Source organism: Musca domestica, unplaced genomic scaffold (assembly GCF_030504385.1).
Source record: "Musca domestica strain aabys unplaced genomic scaffold, Musca_domestica.polishedcontigs.V.1.1 219, whole genome shotgun sequence".
NCBI classification, from domain to species: domain Eukaryota; kingdom Metazoa; phylum Arthropoda; class Insecta; order Diptera; family Muscidae; genus Musca; species Musca domestica.
In genome coordinates this window covers 572,796-600,106 of record NW_026712261.1, presented here as the reverse complement: position 1 = coordinate 600,106, position 27,311 = coordinate 572,796, and the positions used below count along the sequence as shown (strand labels likewise).

Below are 27,311 nucleotides of genomic sequence, written 5' to 3'. Positions count from 1 at the left end.
TGATATATTTCTCCAAATATTGTTGTTACGGAGTGCATATTACGGCTGCGGAGGACAAAAATAACAAATCGGATGAACAATATATATAGCTATAGCTATATCTGAACCGATTTCGATCAAATTTGGCATACTTATTTTCAGGCCTAATTTGGTTGTATGTGCAAAATTCCATACTATTTGGGCTGATATTACACGTTTAGTTCACAATAAAAGACAAATCGGACGAAGATATATATCGGAGCTATATCTAAATTTTTACCGATTATATCCAATTTCAATAGGGTTCGCCTTTTTTCACAAGAATACATGGACAGACGGACGGACGGACTGACATGCATAAATCAACTCAGAAAGTGATTCTATGGAGATCCTCAAAAGTAACTATGGGTCTATCTCGCTTCCTTCTCCATGTTACAAACAAATGCACAAAGACATAATACCCTTACCACTATGTGGTGTGGGGTATAAAAATACATTTAAATTGAAATGAGGTTGGGGATCCAAAATTATGTTTTTTTTTAGAGAGAAAACCATGACATTTTAGACGATTGGTACTAAACATCAGATAAGGTGAGGTTTTTGGAAAAGAAATCTTCAATTCCTTGATTTGGGATGTAGTTTTGTCTAATGATGTTAACAGGTTTTGCAAAATATGATCCAAAAAGTCTTGATTTTTAAGACCTCCGCCATACTATGGTGGGCTTATTAACTTTGTCACTCTCTTTGTAACTCTGCGAAATACTCATGTCAGACAGGATATATTTTATTGATCAGCATAAAATTCTAAGTCGATTTAGCGATGTCAGTCCGTTTGTCTGTTATAATAACGCTATATTTCGAAATAATTAAGATAGAAGTCTTAAATTTTACGCACTTTTGTATTTTACCAGCAAATTTTTAATAATTTTTTGAATTAATTTTCACTCATTTTCTCTCATTCTTTTTATAAACACAAGCGCTTCATTATAAGTGTTGCTTTTTATGACTACAAGATATCAGCTTGACACTAGACTGGAAATAATGATAAATTGCCTCTGCGAATGACATTCATAAATTGAGTGCAATGTTAATTAGCGATGATTGTGGACAAATATTGTCTGTAAGTTTCATTGCTGCAGCTTTTGCAGTTTTAAATTTTCCAAGGCACTCATAAATAATAATAATTTTCTTTGGATCAAAAGTCAAATAGGCTGTAGGAGTGATTTTATGATCTACTTAAAATGAAATAATTTTGCTGGTCACATGAGGGAACAATTGAAATTGTAAATCTATGAATTTTATAATTTGAAATATCGGGACTTGATAAAAACAAGTAAAAAACATTAAGTTCGGCCGGGCCGAACTTTTAATGCCCTTCACCTTAGGGTAATGGAAACATTAGAACCAATTATGACCCACAAATACCAATTTTTAGACATATTGTGGAAAAATGTGGCAAAAATCAACAAAATACTGAATATCGGGAGGTACCGCTATATAGGGCTATACAAAAACGTGGACCTATACACACAATGTTTCGCCACCGGAGCTAGAACCCACTATGACTAACCAACCAATACAAACCACCCTAGACACAATACAAATTATTCTGCTAAATTTTGATGCTCTACGTCAAATAATGTGGGCTGTATCGTGATTTCAACAGATAGACGAACAGACAGACAGGCGGACATCGTTAAATCGACTTAGAATTTTATGCTGATTATATATATATACATTATGGGGTCTACGACGAATATTTAGACATGTTACAAACGGAATGACAAAGTTAATATACCCTCCATTCCAAGGTGGAGGGTATAAAAATAATTTGGCTTGACAACACTAAATGTAGAAGATCCGTTATATGCGTGCTATACCCTCATTGAATATTTTTTTTCAAAGCATTAAACTGCCCACTAAAAATCCATAATATAAAATAAGTTGGAAATTAAGGATATTACACTTTTGGTGACCATAAGAATAACATCGGCTGAGCGTTTGTTACTGAACCCTATCTATACCCTTACATCAGAATCAAATTTGTAAAATTTATTCATTGGTTATATTTCCTGAACTTCGTTTATTTCAGCTATTAAGTTCTCTTAGGATCTGTTAATAATCGAAAATTTTCCCGTTTACCACCATATCACCATCGTAAGCCCTCTTCTCTCATAAATTCAAAGAATTCCTCCGCAGCGACAGCATACATATATCTGATGCATACATTTTAATAGACAGTTTAGACATTAATGAAATTAATTTGATATTAATTAGAAACGTTTAGCATCAAAGTTCAAGTCGTGTCAACAAAGCGCTCCCATTCACACACACACAAACAAAGAGTGTGGCTACAAAACGCCAAAGACACAAGTCGATGAGGAATGACAGAATGGCAAACAGACAAACACACAGGCTATGAATGGCTGGGTGGATGACATCGATTGGAGCAAACCTTATATGCCGATCGAACATCAGATCTGATCTGGTCGTGAATAATTGAATGTAATGAATAAACAAACTACCGCTGAATGCTGTCAATTAATTAAGAAATTAACATTTGTTTGCTGCCACGCTGAAAAATGAAAAGCCCCCACAGCGTAAGTGAGATGTGGTGCATTGGGATGGAAATAAGCACAAACAAAATAGACAACTATAACAAGGAACACTTGCTTTGAACTGGGTGACAAAAACCGTGTTAAGTATTTTTGGAAATATATTTAAAAATATAATAATAATTATTATTCAACGATTGTCACGTAATGAATCATTAGTGACAAAAATCAGTTTAAGAAAGAGGATTGTTTGACATCAAATTTCTCATATTACACGTAAAATGTAAAGCATTTTTTGGCTAAACAAGTTAGAAAATTTCAGTCGGTTTTGCCGACAGATGTATACCCTCAGCCAATGTTAGATTATTAAAATATATTTTCACTTCTGTAATAATTAATCAAATTGTTGACCCTCTATGGAGTAGGTTCCGAAGGTATGGGCCAATATTGTCCATTTCGTATCGGACCTAAATAAATATGATATAAATATTGTGACGTGCCGCGTTTGAACTATATCGACTGTTTCATTCACTTTAAATGAGATATGTGCTTATTTTTAGAAAATCTTAAAAGAAATCATAAATTCCATATTCTTCTCAGGTTTCTGGCTGAGAAATATGTTAAGATGTAGTTGTAAAAAATAGCTAACTTGTTTCGCAAGTTATGATAGATAAAAGTATTGAAGGGTTCGCAGATATATATCATCTTCACAGCAGATCTTGTGTTACCAAAAATGTTTGTATATGTGAAATTGGTTTTTCAAAATCTTGAACCCTACGTGCGGTAGGCACCAGAAGGCATGATTCGATTTTTACCATCTTTATAACAGATCCCGTGTTGATAGAAATATTCATATGTACCAAGTCTAAATGGAATCGGATGTTAATTTCGCGTTTTATGAGCATAATGAATATTCAAAATTTCGACCTTTTGTTGGGGAGGTGCCAGAAAAAGTCGATCGATATATTCCGCCTTACCACCAGATCTTGAGTTTATAAAAATATTGGGATGTGTAAAATTTGAAGACAATCCGACTCTTACATCATATTTTATAAGAGTTATAATTATTCAAAATTTTGACCTTTTGTGGGAGAGGCACTTGATGGAGTGGACCGATGTTATCCATTTTTAGACCTGACCTAGAACTGATGCAAATATAAGGATTTTCAAAGTTAGAGAAAATTAGATTATTGCTTCCCTTTCTGTGCAGAAAAAAAAAATATTTTCTTTTGAAAATCTCGACCTTTTGTGGGGAATGCACCAGAAGGTGTGGACCGATATATTCCATCTTACTACCAGACCTTGGGTTAATATAAATATCGGGATGTGTGAAATTTGAAGTCAATCGGTCTCTTTCATCACATTTTATAAGAGTTATAGTTATTCAAAATTTTGGCCCTTTGTGGGGGAGGTACTTGATGGAGCGGACCGATATTGTCCATTTTCAATTCTGAGCTTGCACTGACGAAAATATTAGGACTTGCAATGTTGGATCAAAATCGGATTATCGTTTCTCTTTGTGTGCAAAAAATATATATTTTTGGAAGGAGTGGACCGATATTGCCCATCTCCGAACTCGATCTAAGTACGATGTACCAAGTTTGGACAAAATCGGATACTTCCTTCGAGAGTTATCGTGCGCACCAGCCAGACGGACGGACGGACATCGCTAGATCGACTCCAAGTATTCTGAAACGGATTTAGTCCAAAGAGACCTAGTACCTAAAACCGTTATTTCGACTAGGCACGTTTGACCGTATCAAATGATATATACCCTCTGTAGCCATATGGCTGAGGGTATAAAAATGGCTACATATAATGTGTAATACTTGGGAAACACAAGTTAGAAAATATCAGTCGGTTTTTTGGAAAATACTGAAATGTACGTGTGGTATTAAAGATAGTGGACCGAAGTATTCCGCTTCATCTAATACAGATGAAAAATAATCGCATATACAAAATTTACCGAAAATCGAACATTAATTTCCAGTTTATAAATAAATAAATTCAATTACAATTTTAACATTTGTTGGTGAGGTACCAAAGGAAGGCCGAACCTCTATATTCATATCAGATCTCGTGTTGAGAGAAATATATTGATATACCAAGTTTGAATAGAATCGCTGATTTGTTTCGCATGTAATATAAGTATTGAAAATGATGATCTTCTGTGAGGGAGGTACCAGAATTGGTAGGCCGATATCTATCTTCACACCAGATTTTGTGTTAGTACGAAAATTAGGATGTGAGACGTTTGAAAAGAATCGAATGATTATTTTTCATTTTATATAAGTTATATACAGGGTGAGATGAAAAACTGCAACTATCTTCAGACTGCTGGAATTTCTAAGCCACTCGTCCGACAGCTGTTAAAATTATTCCAGTGACGGCTCATTATATTGTTTACGAGCGTACAAAAGCACTTTGGTGCGAATTTTCGAGAAAAAATGTTATTCGTGATGGTGTGATTTCTTTTTATTTGGCTGGAAAACCACAAGTGGCTATCGTTAGAGCACACCAGCATTTAAATGTGAATGAATCTTTTGTGTCTCGTAGCATCGCTCGAGCGTAGCCCGATATCAAGGGAGTGGACGGTAGCGTAGCCCGATGTCAAGGGAGTGGACGGAAGAAAACAGCAACATCAGCAGAAATGGTTCGAAAAGTAAAGAAGCGACTTGATCGAAACCCGCGTCGCAAAGTGCATATTATAACTTTGGATGACAAAAATAGCTAATTGGATAAACAATATATGTGGGAGCTATAGCTATATTTGAACCGATTTTCACAAATATTTGACACACTTTCTTCGTGGTTGAATTTGTTTGTATGCGCCAAAATCCATTCAATTTGGGATTATATTAACCGTTTGGTGCATGAAAAACTTGAAATCGCATAAAGATATGTACAGGAGCTATATGCCTATGTAGTCCATTTTTTGTGGTCCATTTGATTTTTATGCAATGTAGGGAAGCATAAAATTGCCTTCTGTACTAATGGAAATTCAAATCAATATCTAGATTCTTGGATTCATGTATATATTTTGTTATGTTTTCAATATACTCCAACGACATTAGTATTAACGTATTTTTACTATGACCAGGAGGTCTTTTTCAGAATTAAATATATCCGCAAAATTATAATTGTGTCACTAAAAACTCAATCATTTCAAATTGTGCGATCATCCATTCTTGGCTAGCCTTGACTTCTTGAAAAAAATTCTTAAGAATCGAACAATTAATATAGCCTGATGGATGGAAACATATAGCTAAATTGGCTCAGCTCGTATTATGACCAATATTGATAGGTGTTACAATCTTCTTGGTTCCATCAAACTTATAATACTCTTACAACATGGGGTTGTAAGGTATAAACATAGAGGAAGTTCCAAATAATTATACCGACAAAAAAGTGTCTCATCGAAGCAACGATTTTTGATTCCATGTCTCTTTGGATCAAATCCGTTTTGGACACTTATGGTTGATCTAGGGGTGCCTGTCCACCCGTCCGTCTGACTGTCTGGCTGATGTGCACGATAACTCTCGCAGGGAGTATCCGAATTGGTCTAAGCTTTGTATATTGTAATACTATTGTCAAACTTAGATCGTGTTCGGAGATAAGCAGTACCGGTTCATCCCTTCTGGTACATCCCCCACAAAGTGTCAAAATTTCCAAACAAATATTTTTTCTGCACAAAAAGAGAAAAGATAATCCGATTTTGCTTTAACTTTGAAAATACTAACATTTGCATCAGCGCCAGGTTAGGTACGAAAATGGAGAATATCGGTCTACTGCATCGAGTAACTCCCTCACAAAGAGTCAACATTTGTCTTAGTATAAAGATGGACTATGTCGGACCACTCGTTCTGCTACCTCCCTCAAAACGAGTCAATTTTTGGAAAAGCCATGAAATTCGTAAAACGGGAAATGAGTATCAGATTCCCTTGAAGCTCAGTACACATCAATATTTTTGTCAACTCAAAATCAGGTATGAAGATAAAGTATTTTGGACCATCTCCCCCATAACGGATCAAATCAGAATTATTATATATCTCAAAAGATACGAAATAAACATTAGATTCCCTTCAAATTTCATATATCCCAATATTTTTACTAACCCAAGTTCCAATGTGAAAATGTAAGATATCGGTTTCCCCCTTCTGATACCTCTCCCGCAAAGGTTCACAGTTGGCAATACTTATATCTCTCATTACGTGCGAAACAAGTCAGCGAATCTTCGCAGACTTAGTATATCTTACTTATTTCTCAATAAAATATCTGATGTGACTATGGAATTTATCGGCTCACTCCTTCTCGGCTCACACCACTCTCTCCTCAACATAATGTAACTTAAAATATATTTAAATACATGAACAATACGCAAAATCGACTGATACTTTTTAACTAGGTACATAAACAAATCTTATCTTCTTATGGCAGCCTCTAACATTATGTCATTTGTTGTGATTTAAAACCATAGGTAAGAAAAAATCTCACAAACCTCCTCTAAATTTCACATAATAAAGATAATGGCTTCAGACATTTGTTGTTAAATGTCTGAGCAAATATTTCCGCAAAATAAAAAAAATTAACTAAAGTGCATCAGCAAAAAGCAAGTGTAATGTCTGTAACGCGAAATGTCCCCCCTAATAAACACCAACGAGCAAAAACACCTAAAATATTGATTGATAATCTGCTGAAAAAAAAATTATCGTAAAAAATGATTGTTATTTAAGCCGAATATTTATGTTTATAGCCTTCGTCAGCGTAACTCGTTACTCAGTGAGAATATGTCCGTCATACCACCACCGACAACAATGCATCCGAGTATCTACGTCGATTGTTTGGAATAGTTTATTTATTTTAGCTACAGCTGAAATTTTCGAAACAAAAAAAAAAACTTAAAACCACTAAACAAAACCTGGCGAACTGGGCTATTGTTTATGGCGTCATTTACATTTATAATCTACAATGAAGCGATAAAATTGATGCTATGATATAAAGTGCATTTACACTTTGTTTTCTTTTTTTTATCAAATTTAAGATGTGTTCTTTATAATTATGTGACCGACTTGGTGGAGAGCTGATATCAAAAAGACCAAAGACCGAGAGAATAATGAGGAAATATATTATGGAAATCAGTTGCATAATTTAAACAGTGCACAGAGAAATGCTTCACAGCGCACAAGATTTTCCATAAGCGATTCTCCATAGCAGAAAAAAGCTGAGTGCGAATATTTTGAATTTTAGATTTGTTTAAATATGAGTTAAGTAGCATTTTATGGGTAATTAAAAGATGACGAGTTGGGTAATTGAATTGATTTGACCTCGAAATTATTTGATTGCTGAAGAGGATTTCAATATCAAGCAGAAGACACAGGCTCTTAAGATATGTAAAAATTTAATTACACTACAATAACTTAGCACTCTTTCAAAAAAAAATGATTTCACTTTTTTATTGGAAATTGTCCATCTGCTGATGTGCCCTCAAAGAGACTTTATCCACCTTCGTCTCCTCAAAGAGACTTTTTTTCACCTTTATCCTTCCTTTCCTTACAGGAAAAGTCAGCCTGGGCCCACTATATGATACCCTACACCAATATGCATATTTTATAGAGCTCCAGTAACAAAATAATTTATTTGAAGTAGATCATACTACATATCTACCTTTGGCTTTAGATAAGTTATAATTTTGTTTCAGAGGGAACTAATATATGGGAGGCATATGCAATTCTGAATGGACTTTAACCAAATTTGATGGAGACATTTTTATCTATTATACCAAAAAACATTGCTATAGAGTGCATGATATCCTCCACTACTTAGAACGAATTTGACAATTCTCAATCCTTATCCTTAAAATCCTTAAAAATTCTGTTAAAATCTAAAAAATACCGAATGTAGCCGTTATATTAGGGACTATACGACGACGTGGACCTGCATACGCAACTTTTGTCATAAGCCTGCACAGACAATTTTCTGGCATAGGCTGTAGTATCCATTACGAACTTCAAATACAAAATTAGAAATAATTCCGCTAAATAATGTGGCTAAAATCATCAAAAAAAAATTATGTACGAAGAATTGGAGCTGCACGGACAATTTTCTGTCACAGGCTGTAGTATCCATTACGAACTTCAAATCTCAAATTTGATACAAATCCGGTAAATAATGTCGCTAAAATCATCAAAATCGAATATCAGGGGGTAAAGTTATATGGGGGCTATATGCAGACGTGGACCTGCGCAGAGAATTTTCTGTCATAAGCTGTAGTATTTATTACTAACTTCAAATACTAAATTTATTCGAAGATGTGGACCTACATGGCCCATTTTCAATACCAAAAGACCTTTCTTCATTCCGTTCGGAAGCTAGAGTGATTTCCACAGACGGATAGACGGACGGACATTGTTAAATCGACATTGATGATCAAGAATATATATACTTTGTGGGGTCTAGAATGTATATTTCGAGGTGTTACAAACGGAATGAAAAACTTAATATACCCTCCATACTATGGTGGAGGGTATAAAAATCGGTGAATAATGTCGCTTAAATCACCAAAAATACCGAAAAAAGGGAGGTACCATTATATGGAGGCTATACCAAAACGTGGATCTACATGGACCATTTCCACTACCAAAAGTCCTGCAGACATCGTATACATTTGAGTAAAATCTTATCAACCTACTTCATTTTGTTCCGAAGCTAAAGCGATTTCCACAGACGGACGGACATCGCTAAATCGACATAGAATTGTATGCTAAAGAAGAATATATATACTTTGGATTAAGGATATATATGGGAGCTATATCCAAATCTTGGCCGAAAGTGATGAACTGCCGAATTTGGTTTTGTTCCGATGAGAAAACATTCGTCGTCCAGCTGTTTGTAAACAAACAAAATGGTCGTGCTTACTTGCCCAAGAGGTCAGCTGAAAATGTGCACCTTCTGTTGGCCACCAGAACTCAAGCGCCGGCCATGGTGATGGTGTAGGCCGCCATAACAGCCGATGGTCGCTCTCCGCTCGTATTAATCGACAGTGGCATCAGAATAAATGCCGAATATTATAGCGATATTATTCTGGAGGGATTTTGGCCGCAGACCTTGGACATTCCAATAGGACTCAGCACCCGCCACCCAGGAATAGTTACAAAATAAGGTTCCTCGCTTCATTTCCATCGCACAGAGGCCACCAAAATCTCCGGATACCAATCCGTTGGACTATTGTGTCTGGAGTATTTTGGAAAGCAAGGTTGGCACTAAAAAATACCAAAGTGCGATGACCTCAAACAAGCTCTTCGCCGGGAATGGGCCAACATTCCGCTGAGCAACATTCGGGCAGTGTGTGGCGGTTTCATTGGCTGTTTGAAGGCCATAATTCGTGAAAAAGGTGACCAATTCGAACAATTCTTAATTTATTCTAAAATTTGATGCTATTTCCGACATTCATTCACATTCAGGACATTTGGACTGATATTGGCTATTTGGTGCGTAATTACCCAAAATCGGTTGAAGATATATATGGGAGCTATATCTTAATGTGAACCAATTCTCACCAATTTCAATGGGGTTCATCCTTGTGTCAAACAAATAATCTTTGAAAATTTTATCTCAATTGGATAATTCACAAAAATACCTGGACAATGATTCTTTGAAGATCCTCAAAAGTAACTATGGGTCTATCTCACATCTTTCTCCGTGTTACAAACAAATGCACAAAGACATAATACCCTTACCACTATGCGGTGTAGGATATAATAATTTCAATTTTTTAATTTTTTATAATAACCGATATTACATAATGGCACTTCAACCCACCCTTTCACCAACGAATTACTGGATCCTTTCAAAGCTTCATAGTAGACACCACCCTGAGAAGTTGTTGTGGATAATCCACGCATATACTGCCGTCTCCAGTGATTGGGCGCCGGTGCTTCAGGTTCATTTGCAACATATTCCTCTTCGGTCTCCTTCAAGACATGGACATCTGTCAATGGTTTATGCATTTTGTTTGACTTCGATACGAATCACAAAAATATCAACAACAACAACTTCTTGTCTTCATCTAAATCGAAGATCCTTTACAAAAAAGGATCCAGAATAAGAGATTAAATTCTCTAACGCTCGCACACACGAATTGGATTAATCGAGCGATGTTATGCGTAACCCCGTACGTTTGAAACTAAATATCGAACGATTTAATTTGATCTGAGTTCACATGGCACTTGGTGCTAAAATCACTTTTAGGATTATTTACCAAAACATTTATGAATCTCAGTTTGGAAGAGTAACGTGAGGTTAAGTTCACAAAATAATACATAAATAAATTTAAGATGTTTTTTCTTTCATTGCGGTTTTTTTTTATTTTATTGACACATGTAATTAGATTGAAAATGTGAGAAATGTTGAAGATATAAAGTAGATCTGTTTGGACGTATGCTTGTCGTTTCATACATAGAGATATGTGTAAAAAATATTTACATTTGTACCGACTGCCATTTAAATAACAATTTCACACTTGATCGCACTTGATGTGAAATTAAACGAGTATTTAATCCGCCGAGATCACGTGAATATTCTCAGTTATTTTTATTCGTTTTCTTTTTACAAAATCGAAAACAAGGTGCTAGACGAAAATGGCAAAAACATCACGATTTTTAATCACCAGCTTGGACATTTTGTTAAAATAAAGGTCATAAGCCGATATCTTAGTAACGATATTTATACCCTACACCACATAGTGCTAAGGGTATTATGCCTTTCTGCATTTGTTTGTAACAGGGAGAAGGAAGCGAGATAGACCCATAGTTACTTTTGAGGGTCTTCATAGAATCACTTTCTGAGTAGACTTATGCATGTCAGTCAGTCCGTCCGTCCATGTATTCTTGTGAACAAAATAGGTCGCATTTATTATTATTTTCAAAACAATATTTTTTTGGCCCAAGGACGAACCCCACTGAAATTGGTGACAATCCGATCAGATTAAGATATAGCTCCCATGTATATTTTCAACCGATTTCGGGTTAATTGTGCACCAATTGCCAAATATATGGTACCAGATTTTTTATAGAGCTCGGAAATACCTTTGTCAATTTTTATCGAGATCGGGTAAGATTTGGATATAGCTACTAAATATCCTTAATCTGATTTCAGATTTATTGTGCAAATAATAGCTAATATCAGCCCACATAGAGTGAATTTCGGAACGTACGTTTCCATTTTGAGGAACTCGGCTCCGATATATTTTTTAATATAATCATTCTCATTCACCCTATAGCAATTTTATCGGTATAAAAGATAAAAATGTCTCCGTCAAATTTAGTGAAAATCGATTCAGAATTGGATATGCCTCTCATATATTAGTTCCCTCTGAGTTCAAATTATAACTGCTCAAGAACCAAAGGTTGAAAGGTAGATCTACTTCAAATAAATTCTTTTGTTACGTGAGCCCTACTAAATATGCATTGTGGTGTAAGGTATCATACAGTCGGCCCCGTCCGACTGTTGACTTTTCCTTACTGGTTTTATTTATATCTATAAAACTCAGTTTTTGTATGTCTGTATGTTCCTTATAGACTTTTTTCACAGAACATTCATGAATGTACTGTGCTGAAACTAGAAATTAAAAGAAGTTCGGTCCAACTTCGAACCGAAAGTCGGATGAAACTGACGATGTTGGATGCGTATTCGATACGACTTCTGACCAAAAGTTATATGGAGCGGTTGATGTGTTGTCAGACTGAGGTTTTAGCCGACTTTCGAACCGGAGTCGAATCGAATTCGCAAGGATATCCATGGGAAATTCAGAAGGGAAATTCGAGATACAGTTCTCGGACCGTATTCGGAAGAATGGTCTCATGAAGCTCTGATATACATATTAACAACAACTATCATGATGTCATGACTAATTTTTGCTTGTTTACAACAAACTTTACCACCAAAGCAGAAAAGAACAAGTAAGAAAAGGCTATAGTCGTGCGGGGCCGACCATGCGATACCCTACAACACTACAATATATTAGAAGCCTCCTTATGTCCAAATCCTTTTTTGAAGATTCCGCTTTTCACGGAGCGTTGCCCAGATATTACCCTTAGCATATTTTACCAGGGTCATTTGCCTAATATTTACGCACTCCGTCATGCTGTTAGTTGTTGTGGTTTATATAAAATATAGAATATAATCCAATGGTCATCTAAAATTCAAGAATTCTTCCCTGTCCTTAACTCTCTTCTCAGGCGTGTCGATTGGCTTCAATTTTGTGATCAGGAATTTTTTTTCTTTTTTGGTTCATTTAAACCCCTAAATATTTTGCGATCATCTCTAAAAGCAAGAAGCCGCTATGCATCTACAAATTTAGACCCATATATATGATTTCCTTGACTACGATATTTGGCTATATTCATCAACGAAAGCAGCATAAAAAAGCCAGAAGCTCGCCTTTTGTGTATTTGGGATATCGCTTGTAAGTAATGTTGGTATTTTTTGCACACAAAAGTATTGGTCCATTCTAACCGCCGTCCTAAACCCTAACTACATTCGAGATTTCGAGTCCTTAGTTTTCTATTTGCGATCTTATAACGGCTGCAAAATCAGGAACATTTTTAGTGGTTGGTCCATTTCAACCCCTAAATATATTGCGGTCATCCTTGAAATCAATGGCTCTTCTGAGCCTAACCCTACCCTTGTGAAAATTTTCGTGAAGATCGGATGATAATTGCAATCTGTATATAATAACCCCAACCCGTGTTGTAAAGTGAAAAAAATTTTGCAAAATGTATACTTCAATATTATAAGTCAAATTGAAAAAATCCCATGCGATAAAAAATATGAAAAAATAAAAAATGTCACAAAATACTACAAAATCTATAATAACACCATTATTGGCACATTTTTATGCGATTTTTTTTAGATTTTTTCTCTTATGCCAAGAGGGCATTCTGAATTGACAAAATTTGTCAAAATCGGTAGAGCCATTCTTGAGATATATGCATTCTAGCTAACATCCCCTTCCATTGTATATTTACATTGTATATATTTCCCGAATATATCAGATATATTTACTATCGGCATCTACGTAACGGTCCGAATTGACCTCTTCATCTATTGTGATTTCGCCGGGATTAAAAATATTCGCGGCTTAATGAAAAATTTGACTTTTATTTAACACAAATTCTATGGTCTATTTCACCCACTAAATATTACCCGATGACCACGAAAATTCGAAGACTTCTGGCCAGCCCTAAGCTCTAGCCCCTTGCTAACTTCCGCGTCGATTGGTCTGTAACTGCGACCTGTAGAGCAACTGCAAAATCAGGAAATTTTTCAGTATTTGGACCATTTCAACCCCTAAATATTATGCGATCATCTCCAAAAGCAATAGGGTTTTATTCTGGCCCAGACCCCACCTCCATTCTAAATTTCGTGAAGATCGGGCCATCATTGCGACCTGTAGAGTGATTACAAATTAACATGGACAGACGGACAGACGGACAGAAGGACGGACGGACATACATAGCTAGATCGACTCAGCTCGGCGAGATAGGAAGATCCATATATACTTTCCTACGTGGGAAACCAATATTCCGAGGTGTTACATAATTTTTGGCCCAATCAAACTTATAATACCCCCAACACATAGTGTTGTAGGGTATAAAAACTCTACAACCAGAAAAAAAATCCTCAGACAAGTTGCTCAGAATTCGGCCCTACGTCGACCCGACTAGTCAGATAAAACTTCAGACTTTGTGCCGAACGATTTAAAAAGTTGACATTTGGTATGGGAACCTAAATTGGAAAGTAGGGTTTAGGATGGTTTTGGAAATGTGTATTAGTTGTAGGAACCGTTTTAAATGGTACTAAATTATAAACAGTTAGGATTAGGATGAATGGAGTTTGAATTTCGGAGTTTTGATATTTTGATCCCTGAAATGTGTATTACGGGTGCACGAAAAGTGCTAAATAACAGTAAATTTTGTACAATGTGGTATTGGGTGAACAAATGGTACTTTTAATCTGAAATTTGGAATCAGGGTCGATGTTCATATGTACCTTGGACATATGGAGCTGGTTTCGGAAATGTGTACTATTATTGTACGAGAATTACTGAATGCTACCACATTTAGTATTGAGTGAAGGACAGAGATAAATTTAGAAATTTGATATTTAGATTACTGATTGTATCTGTGTTCGAGATTTAGTGGTGGTTTGAAAATTCGTTCTAAATTTGTACGAAAAGTACTAAATTGTACTAAATTTGGTATTCGGTGAAAGGTATGTGTTGGTATCAGGGATAGAGATATGGAAATTGTTTTGAAAATGTGTGTTATAATTGTGCGAAGAGCACTGAATGGTGTTACTAAGCTGGAATGCCGATATTTGATATCTAAAGTTCCTCGAAAAGTACTAAATTTGGCATTGGGTGTAGGAATAGGATTGTAATCCTCCAATTTGGTATTGAGTTCTCTGTTGGTATCTGGTATTGAAATATGGAATTGGTTGTGGAAATGTGTGCTATAATTATATGGAAAGTACTAAGTGGTACAAAATTGGGTGAAGAGATAGAGCTGGAATCCCGGAATTTGATATTAAGGTCTCTGTTGGTAACTGGGAATGGGTTATACAGGGTGAGACGAAAAAACTCCAACTCTTCAGACTGCTGTCATTTCTAAGAATTAGACTCAAAAGAGCTAAGGAGTTGCTTCGGTTGGCAGAAAGTGGTGAACTGCCGAATTTGGTTTTCTCCGATGAGAAAACATTCGTTGTCCAGAAGTTTGGAAACAAGCGAAATTATCGTGTTTACTTGCAAACAGAAAATGTGCACCTTCGGTTGGCCACCAAACTCAAGCACCGGCCACGGTGATGGTGTCGGCCGCCATAACAACCGATGGTCGCTCTCCGCTCGTACTAATCGACCGTGGCATCAGAATAAACGCCGAGTGTTATCGCGGAACTATAAACCGGAAACACAGACCGAGATAGATAATTGATAAATTTTAAATACTGTTATTTTGAGCATTATTTTATATTTTTCTTCATTTTTAAAAAGTAAACACGATCATTTTGTTTGTTTACAAAGTCCTGGACAACGAATATTTTCTCATCGGCTCATCGGAGAAAACCAAATTCGGCAGTTCACCACTTTCGGCCAAGCATAGCAAATCTTTAGCTCTTTTGAGTCTATTTTCTTTCTGTTGCTGTGTAAGTTCTTGCATTTTTTGGAATTTCAATGGTTTTACATCGAGCTCATTTTTTAATATTTGTCGAATGGAATATTGCGCTCACTAGCCATTTTTCACCACTGCGATGCGGGTTTCGATCACATCAATACATTTATAGACACTACACACATACCCAAATTTCCAAAATCACAAAAAAGATTTCATTTCACTTACCTGCAACTCGCTTGCCTTGTGAACGGCTTGCCATTGTGCATTGTCAGGCCATAGTAGGTGGTGGGACGATTTGGAATTATTGTTATTGGATACGAATGAGGATTCGAGAGTACACTATCCAATGAATCTGGTTCCGGATCAATTGACACCGATTTGGTGAATTTCTTTGGATCGGCCAGCGGTTCCATTACAGATTTATCTGATTCCGGTGAAGTCTGATTACCATCATCGGATGTTGAATAGCTGTTCATTAAATTGCATCTTAAACGTGAAATCATTTTTCTGATATTTACACAAGATATTGACTTAAGGTGAAAATAATCTGAAAAAAGAAGAAGAAAACACGACACGACATTCGGTTAGCTTAATGAGTTGGTAAACAATTTAACACAAATGCAATGTTTATATTTAACGTATTTTCATTGCAATCGAGAACATTTTCACAGTTAAATACAATTGTGTGAAGTTTTTTTGTTTTTTTTTTTAAGTGTTTGACTTAAATACGTCATATCATATATAAAATCATCGCCATTGAATAGAATCTGTAGACTACTTGAGATAAAAATTACAAAATATATGATAAGAAGCAGGTTTATTTCTAAAAGTGGAAGATGTCATAATGACTGAAGGGGGGAAATGAAAAAAAAATAATTCACACAATCTTTATTTAACTTGAAAGTCGTTACAGGAAACTAGTTAAAACTAGTACAAATATTTAGGCTATAACGGAAATAAAATGCAAAACATAAACAGATAAAAAATCTCAAAATTACTCTAGTTCACATAAACAGAAGAACTTGTCCCTTTGATATAAGTTATACTGATAATGACTTCATAAAAAAATATGGAAAAAGTTTATAACATGGCCAATATGCAAGATATACATATAAAATTGTAAAAAATGAGCGATTGATAGCCCCATTAAAGCCCAGAAGAAACAGAAAGGCGTCGAATGTAGAAATAAACTGATAAAATGGAGTTTTTGAAACTTCGTACTAAATGGCACACAAATAAGGTACATCTGAAAGACGGGCCCATTAGACTGAAGGTATAAAAAGTTACTAAACAAGTAAAAAATCTGTAAGTTCGGCCGGAACTTTAAATACCCTTTACCACAGGCAACAAATTTGGCAATTTTCAAAAAAAAAAAAAAGAAAATTATAGTAATAATAATAATAAAAAGAAAATTTTGTCATAAGCCATTACGAAACTTGAAAAAAGTCGGCGAATAATGTACCTAAAGTCATCAAAATACCGAATATAGGGGGTACCGTTATATGAGGGCTATACGAAGACGTGGGCCTGCACAGACAATTTTCTGTCATAGGTTGTAGTATCCATTACGAACTTCAAAAACCAAATAATATAATGTGAATAATGTCGCTAAAATAATTAAAATACCGAATATCGGGTGGTACCGTTTTATGAGAGCTATACGAAAACGTGGACCTATACATACAATGTTTCGCCACAAAAGCTAGAACACATTGAACCTATTTAGACAAATTTGTGAAAAAATGAGACAAAAATCATCAAGATACCGAATATCGGTAGGTACCGTGTTTTTTTTATACTCTCCACCTTGGAAAGGAGGGTATATTATGTTTGTTTGTAACATCCTTAAATATTCGTCGTAGACCCCATAAAGTATATATATTCATAATCAGCATAAAATTCTAAGTCGATTTAACGATGTCCGTCTGTCTGTTGAAATCACGATACAGCCCACATTATTTGACGTAGAGCGCCAAAATTTAGCAGAGAAACTTGTATTGTGTCTAGGATGGTTGTATTGAAAATGACTGTACGTTCTGGTACAGTCCCCATATAACGGTACCACACGATATTCGGTATTTTGATGATTTATGCCACATTTTTTCACGGATTTGTCTGAAAATTGGTATTTGTAGGTCATAACGTCCCTGCGCGTGTGGCAAAACATTGCATGTATGGGTTCACGTTTTGGTATAGCCCCAATATAAAGGTACCTCCCGATATTCGGTATATTAATTTTTTGTTTTGCCACATTTTTTCACGGATTTGTCTATAAATTGGTATTCGTTGGTCATAATGGGTTCCAACTCCGGTGGCGGATTTATGCCACATTTTTTCACGGATTTGTCTGAAAGTTGGTATTTGTAGGTCATAACGGGTCCCTGTGCGTTTGGCAAAACATTACATGTATGGGTCCATGATTTGGTATAGCCCCAATATAACGGTACCTGCCGATATTCGGCATTTCTTCTAATGTTTACTTTACCCTAAGGTGGAGGGTATTAAAAGTTTGGCCCGGCCGAACTTAAAGTTTTTTTTAGTTATTTTAAATTCTAACAACATTTTAAATTCTAACAAAAGTTATACCCAAAACTCTTGACTTGCATGACATGAGGTTTCAACAAGACAGTGCCAAGCAGCGCGAACATTTAATTTCACATTCTTGATCGATTAATTGCTTAGATCGTGAGATTTTACGCCTTTACAAATTTTTTGTTGGGGCTATTTTAAAGATCATGTTTATACAGACGAGGCGTTCAAGACTTATGAGGCTTTCAAATTCCTTCCATTTATGCCAGTAAAAACAGTATATCTATCTATATCTAAACAGTATTTTTCAATTGTTCGTTTTCGAGCCTTTAAAAGTGTTATGAACATAATACCTTTACTTTTTTATTCAAATGGCTAGTTAAAAAAAAATGATTTCTTGCTTTAAAAAACGTCCATTGCAATTTTTATACCCTCAGCCATATGGCTATAGAGAATATATATCATATCTCATCGAAATAAGAGTTTAGACTCCAAGTCTCTTTGGGCCAAATTCGTTTCAGGACATTTGGAGTCGTTCCATTAATGCCTGTCCGTCCGTCTGTCTGTCTGGCTGGGCCCACGATAACAAAAAAAAATCAAAATGTTTACAGAAAATAATTTACCTAAAAGAACAAGAAAGGAAGTACTCCATAAAGAACCTCCCCCACAAACAGTAAACATTTTTAAAAATTATAAATCTAATAACATCTGAAATAAGAGTCGGATTGTCACAAGATCTGGTATGAGGATGATATATATCGGACGTTTCAAAATTTTGAATAATTATATCTTTTAGAAAATGCGAAATAAGTATCTGATTCATTTCAAACTTCAAACATTCGAATATTTCTACAAAGACGAGATCTGGTGTGAAGATTATAGACATCGACCTAACCCTTCTGGCACCTCTCCAAAAAGGGGTCAACATTTTAAATAATAAAACGTTTATGAAAGCGATATAAGCGCGCGATTTTCTTCAAATTTCACAGATCCCAATATTCCTACTTACGAAAGATCTGGAGTGAAGATGGAATGTATCTGTCCACTCCTTCCTACATCTCTTATAAAATACGAAATATGAATTTGATTCCTTCTAAACTTTGCACATTCCAATACTGCTAACAAAAGATATGGTGTGAAGATGATATATATCGGCCCACCCCTTCTGGTTCCTCTTCCACAAAGGATCACATTTTTAAGCATTTGTATATCTTATAACTTGCGAAACAAGTCAGCGATTCTCTGTAATCTTTACTTAGGTCAGATACTAAGTTGGGGGTATATATCTCTTGGTAATACCGACTGATAATATGTTACTAACATGTCACAACTTCTTAAATAAAATGACATTTAAGGTACTAAATGTTTGTCCACCACTTCGTATTGTATTCATCATTTCAGGTTCTAAGTGAATGTAAGCCCTCCCTGATATTCGACATATCAATGATATCAGCTCCAATTTTTAAACCACGACAAATTTTCAATAACGGCTCACATTGTTTTCCTCCTATTATTGTTGTCATTAAATTTCTTTCCTATTTAGTATTCGGTAATAAACATACTAATTCTAAGTAATCTCACACATTTAGTTAACATTTTAGCTTGAAGTGTCCTTAAGACGATTTTTTTTTTCAATTTCAGAAAATACATACTTTTTTCTAATTAAAAAATATCTATTTTTAGAAACTGTTATTGATAATGGGCTTAGTTGTTATTAGATAATTATGACCATTGCATTTAAGTAAAGGTAAAATAGATCACTCTTCTTATAGTACTATTTCCTAGTCCCGGTTTCGTCCTCGCAGAGAAGTATCTGAGGGCACCCCTTTTCCACATTGAAGGTGTTCTTTGCTGACAAGTACACATTGATAGACGGACATTTATAAATCGACTCCTTTTGCTTAGTACTAAGACATGCAGAAGAACATAACAGCCTATACCACAAGGTGGTGGAATCGTGGCCATTTTTGAGGACGGTTTTGTTCCGCTTGTAAAACATGTCTTAACTCCTCCAAACACATTGGTTTTGTAAAAAAGAGAACACAACCTTTTACCTAGTTATAGACGAATAAAAATTGCTCTAAGTACCGTCATTAGAACGACAATCAATAGAGAATTATCTCACGTACAGCAAAAGTCGTGGACGCAATGAAAAAAAAATGAAATGAAAATGCAAATAAGTTTTATTGATTTATTATGGAATTACAGAACGGAGCAAATACTGAATACGAGTATAGAAACGTGTGTACCGATCATTTTTTTCGTTTTTTTTCCCTCTATGTGAATGAAATATTGGGTACTGCAATGCAAACTATATTCGTTCGAATCAATCCAACTTGGTGTGGCATGTGTTGAGGCGTGTAAATACCGGTATAAAACAACAGCAACAACAAAAAACAAATGCAAAACATATTTCCTAAATGGAGGGGCGATTTTAATTGAATAAAATTATTTGAATATTCCATGAGTATTTATGAACATGGTCAGAATTATGCGACATATATAATGACGATAAATTTAGATGTTGTATTATATACAAAAAATATTTACAAACTTTACTTTTGTCCCCTACACCAACGGAAGACGTCTGTATGTAATCGTAGTTTGGTGTGAACCTCCTCCTTATAATGTTTCAATTAGTAAAGATGTAAATCAAATAGATATTAATATCTGGGGTTTGCGCGAAAAAAGTAATTCAAAAGAACCATTCGATCTATTTTCTTGACACTCGACCTGAATCTTTATTTAACGTGTACAAAACTTCCTTTGCGTTACCAGTATGTTGAGTTATTCCTAAAACATACAAAATAAGTACTTACATTTCTCATTACCAAGAAACGAGTAATGTCGCACAGAAGGGTTAAATCACAAAACATGAAGATTAATTGAAAAATGAAATTCGTCTTTTGGAATAAATGTTTCTAAACTATTATTGAACACTAAATTCTACTTCAGTACCGAAGATTTGAAAGTCATACGTTGTTTAGTTTTTTAAATACACAGTGGCAAAGTTAAGAAATATTTCACTTTTTAGCAAGAAGAAGGAAAAAAATTTTCTTTGGATTTTTTCAAGTGCAATAATTTAGTTTTTTTCATCAAAAGTTATTATTTTAAAATTGAAACATCGAAAACAGGTAGTTATCAGTGTTTTAGAATAAAAAAGTATTAAAAATAATGATGTAAAAATATTTTAAAAATTAATTCAAAATATTACCTTATTTAAGCCATATCCGAAAAGTATGTGGAGTTTTAAGGTTTTAGTCTATTTCAGATAGGAAGGCTTAATTGCTAGCCAAATTTGTATTGTTTTATATTTTTTTTATAATTATTCCTTTTCTCATAAAAATATGTAGTATTTTTGCCTTCAGATTTAGAAGGTTTTGCAAAGGATAAATTATTTTTTCTGGCTTAACTCAAATTTTGGATTTATATAGGCAATTTTCGTAATATTTCCATCCATCCATTGGGAAACCAAATAATAAGTTTGTAAAAAACTCTGTCTGAAACCCTCAAAATACCTAATATTAGGAAGTACCATTATATTTTTTGCAGGGAGAAATTCCCAAAATACCTAAAATTTGGAAGTGCAGTTATATACCGTCAATACTTAATTGTGGATTAATCTTCACAAAATTTAGCAGGGAAAGATTTTGTCCGCTCAGAACTCAAAATGTCAAGATACTCATGATTGCGTTTGAAATTGTGGCCGAAACCTTCAAAATACCAAAAATCAGGAAGTAACGCTATGTGTGGGCCTTACCGAAACGTGGGCCGATAAGTCCCATTGTTAATGTCAAACATATTAGAGGTAATTTGAATGTCTGAGCAAAATTTCAGAGCGATAGAATGCTTCCCTGAATTAATCTTCGGAACAGTGGGACAGGGTGCTGCGTGATTGACTCTATCTCATAAGATTGTAAGTTTAATATCAACAATGGACAACTTAAAAAATTAACATCAAATTTTAAAACAAAATAAATTTCTTTTATTTATATCTGTCGACTTTTAGTGGCCAAAAATACTTCTTATTTCGGTAAATCATTATAGAATAACAAATGTTTATACTGCGTTAAATATAGTTAGCCGAAGTGCATGTGCTTCGGCAAAACTCTTCGCACTTTCATATTTTTCATTAGTTTGCGATGCGTTTGGCCGTTGGTTAAGTGGCTCATCAGAAAGTTCCACTTTTGTAGATTAGAACCCTAAGACGAAATATAAATTTTAGACCCTTCAAAGTATATATATTCTTTATTAGCATAAAATTCTCTATGTCGATTTAGCGATGTCCGTCCGTTCGGCCGTCTGTCTGTCCGTCCATGGAAATCAATATAGCTTCCTAACAAAATTAAGTAAGTTAATAAAGTTTTATTCAAATGTGTGTTAGGTTGCAGAACTTTTGGTATTGAAAATAGTCTATATAGGTCCACGTTTTGATAAAGCCCCCATATAACTGTACTGACATATTTAAGTATTTTTCGGTGTTTTGGTCGCAATTTAATCCCGAATTCGTAACTTGTTTCATATTTCATTACGGTAATGGCTGGTGACACAAATCGCATTAGTCCCAATATAACGTAAATGTCCTATATTCGTCATTTTTATGATTTTAATAGTATTTTTCAGCGGATTTTTTTTAAATTTCCAAATTCCTTTTAAAAGATGGATAGAATTCAAAGTTCGGCCTGGCCGAGCTTATTACTTTTTCACTTATTTTTTGGGAAATATGTCATTATTTGTTAATGCAGATATAATGTAGTTGCCGATGTTTTTGAGATTCTGGTACTCTAGAGGGTATATGGTTGTTATTACGAGTAATACTGGAAGTTATTGTTATTGAAAATTTTACGAAAAAGCTTTTCAAACGATCCTGTCTAGATATATTAAAGGAGATGGACAGTGGATACTAAAGTACCCAATAGGTATATACCTAATAAATCATAACTTCATTCTATATTAAAAAAATTATTTATTCGTTAAAAGGGTGCATTTAGAAGCTATAGAAAGTTTTTGTAAAAAAAAAACCAGTGAGAAAATATCAAAAGTCGAGCGAGGCCTACTATATGATACCCTACACCACTATGCGTGTTCAGTAGAGCTCCCGCTGCAAAACAAGTTAATATTGTGAATTTACTCGTATGTGAAGTAGATCATACCAACTATTAACTAAATAACATTGCTGTATAGTGCATGATACTACTTCGATAAGGATTATATTAAAACCAGTAAAGAAAGTCCTAGAGTCGGGCGGGGCCGATTTTATGATACCCTACACCACTTTGCTAATTTAGTTGAGCTCCACATAACAAGTAATAGTTTTTATGGGAGAATTCAATCATACACCCTATGATTATAATTATAATTTAAAATTCAAAGGACTAAATACGCCGAAGCATTTGTATCTTTTAAATTCGGACTTGTATTGCCCATTTGGTGCAAAATTAATTCTAAATCAGATAAAGATATATATTGGAGCTAAATTCAAATCTGAACCGATCTCGATAAAATTTGGCAAAGATATTTCTAAGCTGTATTTGATATATTTCCCTGAATAACGTTGTTACGGCGGTGGGTAACAAATACAACAAATCGGATGAACAATATATATGGGAGCTATAGCTATATCTGAACCGATCTTCACCAAATTTTGCATACTACTTTCTAGACTGAATTCGGTCGTATGTGCCAAATTCCATCCCATTTGGGCAAATATTAGACGTTTGGTGCACAATAAAAGGTAAATCGGACGAAGTTATATATGGGAGCTATATCCAAATCTGAACCGATCTCGATAAAATTTAGCAAAGGTATTTCTGAGCTGCATTTGATATATTTCCCCAAATATTGTTTTTACAGAGTGCATATTACGGCTGCGGAGGACAAAAATAACAAATCGGATGAACAATATATATGGGAGCTATAGCTATATCTGAACCGATTTCCTTCAAATTTGGCATACCTATTTTTAGACCTAATCTGGTTGCATGTGCAAAATTCCATACTATTCGGGCTGGTATTACACGTTTGGTGCACAATAAAAGGCAAATCGGACGAAGATATATATGGGAGCTATATCTAAATTTTGACCGATTATCTCCAATTTCAATAGGGTTCGTCCTTGGGCCAAACAAATGTTGTTTGAAAAATTTCATATCAATCGGATAATAAATGCGACCTGCATTTTGTTCACAAAAATATATGGACAGACGGACGGACAGACGGACTGGCATGCATAAATGAACTCAGAAAGTGATTCTATGCAGATCATCAAAAGGAACTATGGGTCTATCTCGTTTCCTTTTGCCTGTTACAAACAAATGCACAAAGACATAATACCCTGACCACCTTGTGGTGTAGGGTATAAACATTTCTTGGAGCAACAGATATACCGGACCGAGTCAAATTCGGTTGAATATAAAAAATCTGTTCTATTTGGGGAAAAAAAGTCTGAACCGATCTCGATAAAATTTGATAGAGGTATATTCGAGCAGTATCTGATATTTGGTACCAAAGACAATTGTTGTAGAGTGCATAATACGAATGTGAAGGACTAAAAATCCCAATTCGAATGAAACATATATATGGGAGCTATAGCTATATCTGAACCGATTTTCACCAAATTTGAAGAACTTGTATGATTAATTCAGTCGGAATTGCCATAATTTAGTCCATTTGGGCTTATATTAGCAAATTGGTGCATAATAAACCTGATATCGGATAATGACATAGAAATTTGACAGAGGTATTTTTGAGCTCCATAAGTTATCTGATACCAAATATCATTCTTGTGGGGTGTGTATTACGCATGTGAGGGACTTAAACCCCCAATTCTGATCAACTATATATATGGGTAACTATAGCTATATCTGAACCAATTTTCTCCCAGATGTACTTGCTTCTGGACTGAATTCGGTAGGATGTTCCAAAATTCAGGTGATTTGGACTGATATTGGTCATTTATTGATTCAGATATATATATGGGAGCAATATCTAAATTTGAACCGATTGTCACCAATAGGGTACGTCCTTGGGCCAAAGAAATATTGTTTGGAATCGGATAATAAATGCAACCTGCATTTTGTTCATAAGAATACGTAGACTTACGGACGGACTAACATGCATAAGTCGACTCAGAAAGTGATTCCATGAAGATCCTCAAATTAACTATTGTTCTATCTCGCTTCCTGGTCAATGTAACAAAGAAATGCACAAAGACATAATGCCTTTACCACTATGTGGTGTAGCGTATAAAAACTTATTATATCTGGAGATGATCAGAAAATATTTAAGGTATGAAATGAACCATAAACTAAAGCGAAGGAATGAATCCTGTAAGATAGTGGAATACATTATTGGATTATAAAAAAAATTATACGAATTACTAAGATTTATTATATAATTTTCGTTTTGCAGGGTTTTGAAGTAATTTGTTCATTTCCTTTTTTAAAGTATGATCGGATATTGGCCCTAGGCTCAGAACCATTCAAAATTTCGGGACAATTGCCTGAATTGCCTAGAAACTTTACCATAAATTGTACTGCTGTAGAGTATCACAGGGTTGGTCCCTCCCGACTGTAGCCTTTGCTTACTTGTTTAAAATCAACGTTACCATTGTCAACTGAATATTTTCTTTCTTTGGACGTCAATCTGTCTGCCAAATTTGTCAGAAATGATTTCAGACACGGATATAGATAATAAAAATCTGTATATGTAGTTTTATGCCAGTATTAAATGCACAGAACAATAGCAAATATAAAAAAGATCTGCATTCAATATACTTAAACAAAAAACTTATATTGAATATTAATTAGATAAAACCCAACTTGATCGATTACAAAACAATAGTTATGAAAAATAACACTATTTGCAAATGAACTTACATCAACGTTTAACTCTTGGAAGGCGTTCCAATATTCACATTCACACACAAACACACCCAGAAAAACTGGACTCGAACAATGTTTAAAAGCAATAAAATTAACACATATTTTAGCACTTTCCAGGCGATAATTATGATTGATGGACAATGGGCGGGTGACTTAAGGTACAGCCAAGATTTGTCAAAATAAAACCCCTCAAATAATTATTAATTCACACATCTTTACGCGCTTCGCTTAAGATCTGATTACTATTTGGATATTTAATCAACACATTTGGTATTCAATATTTCTGGTTTTCCAAAATTTCACTGCTAGACGTTTTTATTCGGTGGCTAATTTCTTCTCACGTCGGGGAAGTGCATTCGATTTTCTTCCGTTCCGTTCTGTTCTGTTCGAGCGCGCTTTTTGTTTCTTTTCTGTTTTAACGGTCGAGTGTTGCATTTGAAACTGAATTCCAGCAGTGACAGATCACTTTTATTACACTTTTGTTTTTGTGTGAACGGGTAACTGCTATTTGATGTTCGGCCACCCGTTTTGCGAGAGTGTGGCTATGTCAATGAAGTGATCCCCCCAAACAGCCACAGACGTTGAACAGACAAAGAGAAAACAAGACTCAATTATAACTAATCAACACATGTAAAATAGGAGGTGCACTCGATAATTGCAGTTAATGAGATTTGGAGAAGGAAATATTTTTAGCCTTCAAAATTTACGTTTCTTTGTCGACTCGAAATTCAATTATTCAAAATAAATACAAATTGAATAAATGCTTTGAAAAATAACTGTGACCAGGGCATCAATAACAATGGTAGGCATTTTAAGACATTGCGCATTTCTTATATAAATCTATCAAGTTCCATCTACTTCGTTGAAGGAAGTTAACAATTCCTGATCAAAACAACTGATCAAAATGCAGATCCTTATTCATCGCGCTTGTTTATACACCATAATTATCTACATTTTATTTGGACGACACATTATCCATACCACACTATATTTAGAATTCTTAGAAGAAAATGGTATGAATTTAGAAAATTTAAGCTCGCGTAAGCCGGTGCCGGAAATACACTGACGAAAAATGTAATTTTTTTATATACCCATTCGTTTTGGTAATCCCCATTATGATGGGGACTAAGACCGGTTTTTCTTGGTGGTTAAGCCCGAAAAACAATCATTGGAAAAAACGATTGGCACATCTCAATCTG

At 34.8% G+C, this 27,311-nt stretch overlaps 1 protein-coding gene across 5 annotated transcripts in view; it reads right to left on the bottom strand.

Annotated features, from left to right (window-relative positions):
- The window catches only part of LOC101901470 (G protein-activated inward rectifier potassium channel 3), a 35,346-nt gene extending 8,693 nt beyond the window's left edge, over window positions 1–26,653 (bottom strand). For 2 of the 5 annotated variants that reach the window (XM_005183446.4, XM_005183448.4), the window contains exons 1-2: window positions 26,107–26,653; window positions 15,926–16,247 (exon numbers count right to left, since the gene is read on the bottom strand). In XM_005183446.4, coding sequence (XP_005183503.1) covers window positions 15,926–16,203 — 278 coding nt within the window. In that variant the 5' untranslated portion in view covers window positions 16,204–16,247; window positions 26,107–26,653. Of the gene's footprint in view, window positions 1–10,352; window positions 10,724–15,925; window positions 16,248–26,106 lie in introns of those variants that run through there. The other 3 variants (XM_005183449.4, XM_005183452.4, XM_005183454.4) reach the window with 3 other exon arrangements.
- Window positions 26,654–27,311: the final 658 nt, after the last annotated feature.